At 45.5% G+C, this 7,807-nt stretch overlaps 1 protein-coding gene across 1 annotated transcript in view; it reads left to right on the forward strand.

Annotated features, from left to right (window-relative positions):
• Positions 1–4,595: 4,595 nt before the first annotated feature.
• LOC107297482 (zinc finger protein 345-like) overlaps positions 4,596–7,807 on the forward strand; it is a 21,140-nt gene continuing 17,928 nt past the window's right edge. Inside the window, exon 1 of the mRNA XM_015826846.2 lies at positions 4,596–5,387. Coding sequence (XP_015682332.2) covers positions 4,596–5,387 — 792 coding nt within the window. The remainder of the gene's footprint in view (positions 5,388–7,807) is intronic.

Raw genomic sequence — 7,807 nt, forward strand, 5'->3', positions numbered from 1 at the left:
GGAAGGGGAGAGGTTTCCAAGCTGAGCCATGCTGGCTCAGGAATTCTGGGAGTTGAAGTCCACGAGTCATAAAAGAGCCAAGGTTGCCTACCCCTGGACCAGACAGTCACTTGTCTAAGATGGTATAGGTCAAGGGTAGGCAACATTGGCTCTTTTATGGCTCATGGGCTTCAACTCCCAGAATTCCTGAGCCAGCCATGCTGAGGGGAAAGGGAGAGGTTTCCAAGCTGAGCCATGCTGGCTCAGGAATTTTGGGAATTGAAGTCCACGAGCCATAAAAGACCCAAGGTGGCCTATCCCTGGACCAGACAGTCACTTGTCTAAGATGGTATAGGTCAAGGGTAGGCCACCTTGGCTCTTTTATGACTCGTGGACTTCAACTCGCAGAATTCCTGAGCCAGCCATGCTGAGGGGAAAGGGAGAGGTTTCCAAGCTGAGCCATGCTGGCTGAGGAATTCTGGGAGTTGAAGTCCACGAGTCATAAAAGAGCCAAAGTTGCCTACCCCTGCCCTATACCAACCCTATACCCTATCATTGTGGTTGTAAGTGGAGAACTACCTGTACTTGAATGGCTGTCACAGAGAAGAGAGGGCGTTGATTTATTTTCCATAGCACCTGACAAGAAGCAATGGGTAGAAACTCATTAAAGAGAGATGCAACCTGGATATAAGGGATTTCCTGAAAATGAGACGTATGAAGCAGCGGAACAGCTTTGTGGGTGCTGCATCATTGGAAATTTTCAAGAAAAGGTTGGACGACCATTTTTGTCCCAAGATAATACAAGGATTCTTGCCTTAAGCAGGGGGTTGGACTAGAAGACCTCCAGGATCCTTTCCAACCTTAACGATTCTGTGACTTCTCGTTCCTTGGTCTTTGTTTCATCTGTGGGATTTTTGTCTCCCCATTTCTGAGTTACTCACTTTGGAACTTTTTGCTCAGTGTTTCTTTTACCATCCATCTCTAGTATTTTCATTTCCGTACGTGGTATTTTATTTGGCATTCTAGGGTGCATTGCATTATACAGTTTGTAATATGAGATAATGATAATAACAATAACAATAATAATAATATAATAATAATCCCAAAACAACTGGAGCACCACTTGAACACCATCGGCATTGACAAATTCTCCATTAGTCAATTGCAAAAGGCGACCTTACTAGGAACTGCTTCCATCCTGCGATGATATCTTTTTTTTTTTTTTAAGTTTTTTATTTATAATACAATTAAAACAAAAATGGACATACGTGGCATTCCAGAGTAAATATTCCTAACAATTTGTTTCTCGTGATAAAAAAACTTAATACAATGATATCTGTAATACCATCAAACATCCACATCTGCCTATCCCAGGTCCTTGGTAAGGACTCAATAGGTAGACAAAATGCCAAATCCAGTCTGAACATCTGGCTGACTGTGCGATGATCCATAATAATAATAATAAAGTTGGAAGGGACCTTGGAGGTCATCTAGTCCAACCCCTTGCTCAGGCAGGAAACCCTATACCATTACAGGCAAATGGCTGTAGTTAATACACAGTGTAGTACATTGTGTTTGGTGAACGGGAATAAGTTACGTAAAATGTCTGCTTTGTAGCTGGATAACTTCAGTGTAATAATCCCATTGTCACACTACACTTTCTCAACCTTGGCAGCTTGAAGACGTGTGGACTTCAACTCCCAGAATTCATTATCCTTCATTAGCTGTTTTGGCCAGTGCAATGATACGTTGCTCCAGTGTCTGAACATTTCCTTTGTATTTATCTCAAATATTTCCTATGCGATGAAATACTTACAATTTTATATCACTAGGTCAAGGTTTTTCATAATACTTCATTTCCGAGTCCTTCACGGAGTCTGAACAATCCACTGTTTGCTTTTAAAAAGGAATTACAGTCTGTTTGGAAGGGGGGGGGGCAGACAAAGACAGATATAGACATATCAGAAAAGTAATCCCAACAGAACTTCCTCAAAGTCTGTCTCCTCTGTTTATCAGCCTAATTAACAAAAACTTTAAGTAACAAAGGGATATCGCTGTACCTGGCCTCAGTTTGTGTAACTTTGCACTTGGACTATAAAAATTAGGATTATTGGGATGATACCAGCACGAGTCAAATTGGGAGACCTCGGGTTGAAAAGACCAGTGCAGTCAAAACTTCTGAGTTGCGCGTTCTGAAAGATTACTCCAGTTTTAATTGTCTTTTCTCTAGGCTACTTTATGACAATCCAAGAGTAGAAATATATTGAACATTAAGCCATCTTTTGTGCATTTGTTTGGCTAAAATATGGTATTACTGTTTCAGCAAGATCTTCCATCCCTCTAAATGTCTGTGGAGATTTTTAGTCATCCAGATCACGGTGTTCCCCAAAGGTGTTTTTTTCAAGACGCAAGTGGACTTTTTTTGTGTTTTTCCTTGAAGATGTTTTGTTTCTCATCCAAGAAGCTTCTTCAGTTCTGAACTGAAGAACTTCTGAACGGAAGAAGCTTCTTGGGTGAGAAGCGAAATGTCTTCAAGGAAAAACAAAAACAAAAAAAGTCCAGTTGCCTCTTGAGAAAGCACCTTGGGGCTTTCCATCCCTCTAGCTCAGGGGTCTTCAAACTTGGCCCTTTTATGACTTGTGGACTTCAACTCCCAGAATTCCTCAGCCAGGCACGCGTGCCTGGCTGAGGAATTCTGGGAGTTGAAGTCCACAAGTCATAAAAGGGCCAAGTTTGAAGACCCCTCTCTAGCTATCTGGTAAATGCTGTGTTGGCCACCTTATTGGTAATTTGGATGCTCAAGGTAATATATATGGCAGGTTTTCTTCTCTCCACCCCGTAACAGCAATGCTGTGAAGTCGGCCGATAGTGAGATAGCGACTGGCTCAAAGACGCATAATGAGACCATGGTTAAATGGGAGAAACTTAAGTAGAAGTTCTAAGTCTCTGCAAGCTATTAAAACCTAGCCCCCAAATCAGTTTTAAAGAAAAAAAAACCTGTCCCTGACTGTCCCTAAGACTTCCCTTGTCCTAAATCCCCTTAGTCCAAGTCCCAATTAAGCAGGGGGCTGGACTAGAAGACCTCCAAGGTCCCATCCAACCCTATAATTCTACGTTCTTTTTAACTTTTGTAATTTGAATTGTTTTTATACTTATGTCTGGATTCTGTTGGAGGCCTCAGAAGTGCTCAGCCCGGCTCTAATCGAATGTCGGCTTCCAGCTCACACTTGCATTTCACTATCACTGGATGCCAGTCTGCTATGAACTCTAGGAAGGGGGGACTGGATGGGAGGGAGGTGCTTTCATGGGTAACGAAAAGTTGACTATGTCTCCCTGGCATGCGGCTTCAGGGCGAACCGACTGGGAACGTAACGTGGCTGCGTACCAACCTAACACTTGAAGTGACTGTTCTGAAACAGCTTCTTTGAATTTGATTGGACATGGGGGTGGGCAACGAGGGGACACACCTAAGGGAAGGAAAAGTTAGACTTGGGGGTAACAGAACAGAATAACAGAGTTGAAAGGGACCTTGGAGGTCTTCTAGTCCAACCCCCTGCTCAGGCAGGAAACCCTATACCAGGGGTAGGCAACCTTGGCTCTTTTATGACTGGTGGACTTCAACTCCCAGAATTCCTGAGCCAGCCACGCTGAGGGGAAAGGGAGAGGTTTCCCAGCTGAGCCATGCTGGCTCAGGAATTCTGGGAGTTGAAGTCCACGAGTCATAAAAGAGCCAAGGTGCCCTACCCCTGCCCTATACCATTTCAGACTTTCTTCTTAAAAACTTCCAGTGTTGGAGCATTCACAGCTTCTGGAGGGAGGTTGTCCCACTGATTAATTGTTCTGTCAGGAAATTTCTCCTTAGTTCCAGGTTGCTTCTCTCTTTGATTAGTTTCCATCCATTGCTTCTTGTCCTGCCTTCAGGCGCTTTGGAGAGTACTTGACTCCTTCTTCTTTGTGGCAACCCCTGAAATACTGGAAGACTGCTATCATGTTCCCCCTCATCTTTCTCTTCATTAGACTAGACATTCCCAATTCCAGCAACCGTTCTTTATGTGTTTTAGCCTCCAGTCCCCTGATCATCTTTGTTGCTCTTCTCTGTACTCATTCTAGCGCAGGAGTAGGCCATCTTGGCTCTTTTATGACTCGTGGACTTCAACTCCCAGAATTCCTGAGCCAGCCATGCTGAGGGTAAAGGGAGAGGTTTCCAAGCTGAGCCATGCTGGCTCAGGAATTCTGGGAGTTGAAGTCCACGAGTCATAAAAGAGCCAAGGTTGCCAACCCCTGGTGTAAAGTCTCAACATCTTTTTTACATCATGGCGACCAAATTTCGGCACGATTTTCAGTTCTGGCTTTGCATTACTGTAATTCACTTGACTTGTAATAAACCATACCTTTATCCACAAATAGAGTCAAGGATCGTTTTTATTTAGAGGTTCAAGCTGAGGCAGGTCTGACACCAGAACTGGCTCCAAATCTGATTCATGGCATTCTGTTGAATTGTCTTTTTAATTTTCTTCCAGGCCGAAACGCTTCCTTGTTCCTTCCACTTTAACCGGCATCACCGAGAAAGGAGGTGTTCCCTCGGACGATTCCAGCCTTGCTATTAAGAAGCGACAATGGCAGGAGAACACAGAAACCCCGCCGGCTTGGACCTCCAGCTGGACGCCGATCTGGAGGATGGGGTGAAGATTGAGGTGCAGGAAGCAGCAGAACCCGAGAAGGAGGTGGTGGAAAGGCCTCTGGGGATCCCCTCGGAGAGGGTCAAGGAATCCCTGGAAAGCGTAATGGCGGAAGCCATTAAGCGGGAGCCAGAGGCCGACCCAGAAGACTGTTGCTTGGAAGTGGAAGAAGAGAAATTTATCATGGGCAAACAGTCCACAACTTCCGAGCCGGGGAATGAGCAGCTGCTGAGGGCAGAAGGAAGTGGCCATTCAGAGGCCGAGCTCTCTTCCCTGGAAGAAACCTCCGACCTCGGGCCGCGTCGGCGGCGGAACAGGGTGACCCAGCCCCTCTTGCACCTTGGCGAAGGCGCCCAGCAGTTGGTCAACAGCGCCTCTGGGAAAGACAAAACGGAGTTCATAGAGGTGGGGGAGGAAGGCCTGGAGGTGACCGGCGCCAGCCTGGACATTGAGCGCCAGTGTTTCCGTCAGTTCTGCTACCAGGATGCCGAGGGGCCCCGCGAGGTCTGCGGCATGCTCTGGAAGCTTTGCCATCGTTGGTTGCAACCGGAGCGGCGCTCCAAGAGTCAGATCCTGGAGCTGGTGATCCTGGAGCAGTTCCTGTCCATCTTGCCCGAAGAAATGCAGAATTGGGTCCGAGCCAGGCATCCGGAGACTTGCTTTCAAGCCGTTAGCCTGGCGGAGGACTTCCTGGGGCGTCAGCATGGGACAGAGCGGCGGGAACGGCAGGTGAGGAGAGAGGTCGGTCGGGGTCAGCGGTGAAACTGAGCCTCCGCAAGGGGCGTCAAGTACGGCCTCCCCAAATTTAGCTGGAGAGAAGCAGCAGGTTACAGCAGCGTTTTGGACCTTGGCAAGGTGTGAAGCTGTGAAGCTCTGGGAATTGAAGTCCACATATCTTCACGTTGCCAAGGTTGAGAAACACTGGTCTAGTCTACAGGTAGGCAATCTTGGCTCTTTTATGACTCGTGGACTTCAACTCCCAGAATTCCTGAGCCAGCCATGCTGAGGGGAAAGGGAGAGGTTTCCAAGCTGAGCCATGCTGGTTCAGGAATTCTGGGAGTTGAAGTCCACAAGTCATAAAAGAGCCAAGGTTGCCTACCCCTGCCCTATACCATTTCAGACAAATGGTGGTCCACTTTCTTCTTAAAAACTTCCAGTGTTGGAACATTCACAGCTTCTGGAGGCAGGTTGTTCCACTGATTAATTGTTCTCACTGTCAGGAAATTTCTCCTTAGTTCCAGGTTGCTTCTCTCTTTGATTAGTTTCCATCCATTGTTTCTTTGTCCTGCCTTCAGGCGCCTTGGAGAATAGCTTGACTCCCTTTTCTTTGTGGCAACCCCTGAGATATTGGAACTGCTATCATGTCCCCCCATGTCCTTCTCATCATTAGACTAGAGTAGACATACCCAATTCCAGCAACCATTTTTTATATGTTTTAGCCTCCAGTCCCCTGATCATCTTTGTTGCTCTTCTCTGTACTCATTCTAGAGCAGGGGTAGGCCACCTCGCCTCTTTTATGACTGGTGGACTTCAACTCCCAGAATTCCTGAGTCGGCCATGCTGAGGGAAAAGGGAGAGGTTTCCAAGCTGAGCCATGCTGGCTCAGGAATTCTGGGAGTTGAAGTCCACCAGTCATAAAAGAGCCAAGGTTGCCTACCCCTGTCTAAATATCATAACAAAATCTTGAAAACCTAAACAGTTTCTCTCTTCCTCTTACATCTAAAAGAGTCAGGGTGGGCCAATTTTGAATTTATTCCTCACCCTCTTCCTCTGGACGAAGTTAAATGTTTTTATAAAGGTTGCCCCATACCTTCTTCCAAGCTATTTTCATGTTCACTTTTGAAATTTGCAGGCAATTTTTTTTAGAAAAAGAGAGAGAGAAATTGGAAACAGTCATTTTTCTCAATAGCTACTGAAGGGATTTTATTGTGCTTATGATTTTAGTATGTTTAAGTAACTTCCTGGGCATTTTGGCTGCCATTTTGAGACTAGGAAAGACCTTACCTCGGCAGCCATTTTGTACAACGCTTTCAAATTCCAGATGGGCACGGAGGCTGCAAATGTTTGCTCCCCTTCAAATCAGGAAGGCCTGGTCTCTCCAGAATGTTTGGAATTTGTTTGGAATTACAGGAATGGAAGATTAACTGTGAGCTAGGGAAGATACCACGAGTAGCAGCTTTTGAAACAAATCAGGAGAAACAAAGCGTTGAATGTTTCAAACAGCAGATTTAAATCAGGAACGGAGCAGGCATAGAAAAATAACAGGCTGCTTCTGCTGTCTTTGTTTTGGAAACCTTTGTGGAAACGAGCAGATGAGAGATTTGGATCAAAAATTAGATTCATTAAAAGTAACCTGCCTTTGCAATATCCTTAATGTTGTTGGGTTTTTTTTGCATGTTTTGCTTTTGGAAGTACAGGTGACTTAACAACAGTTCATTTAGTGACCATTCAAAATTACAACAGCGCTGAACAAAGTGACTTATGACTGCCTTTCACACTTAGAATCATTGCAGCATCCCCAGGGTCACATGATCAAAATTCAGACGTATGGCCAGTGACTCACATTTATGACGGTTGCAGTGTCCCAGGGGTCGTGTGATCTCCTATATCGCGACTTTCTGACAGGCAAAGTCCACGGGGAAGCCAGATTCACTTAACAACCGCGTTACTCATTCAACAACTGCAGTGATTCACTTCACAACCGTGGCAAGAAAAGTCGTAAAATGGGGCAACACTCACAGTCTTGTGGAAAACGAAAGAACTCTTACGAATTCCAGAGGGGTTTAGCAGAGAGGTTTATTTGCACAGGTTCAGAGGCATATAGAGATAGGCAATTCTGAACGAGGAGGGCGGGATTAGACTTCAGTTTTTATACTATCCTTCTTTCAGGAACAAAGGGACTACACATGGTAATACATTGAAATACATTTGGATCATTTCTCACGGGCATACAATGGAAGGTTTTGCTACATACAAAGTATCCATGTGCTGTGCAATGCGCATTTGGTTAGCCACATATTACTGACACAGAACTTTCCCAGTGAATTTTCCCAGTGATTATGCATTACATCAGCGGTTCTCAACCTATGGGTCGCGACCCCATTTGGGGTCGATCGACCATTTCACGGGGGTCGCCAAGCAAGGCTGTC

The sequence above is a fragment of the Protobothrops mucrosquamatus genome, unplaced genomic scaffold (genome assembly GCF_001527695.2).
Source record: "Protobothrops mucrosquamatus isolate PMUCROS unplaced genomic scaffold, P.Mucros_1.0 scaffold3330, whole genome shotgun sequence".
In the NCBI taxonomy this organism is placed as follows: Eukaryota; Metazoa; Chordata; class Lepidosauria; order Squamata; family Viperidae; genus Protobothrops; species Protobothrops mucrosquamatus.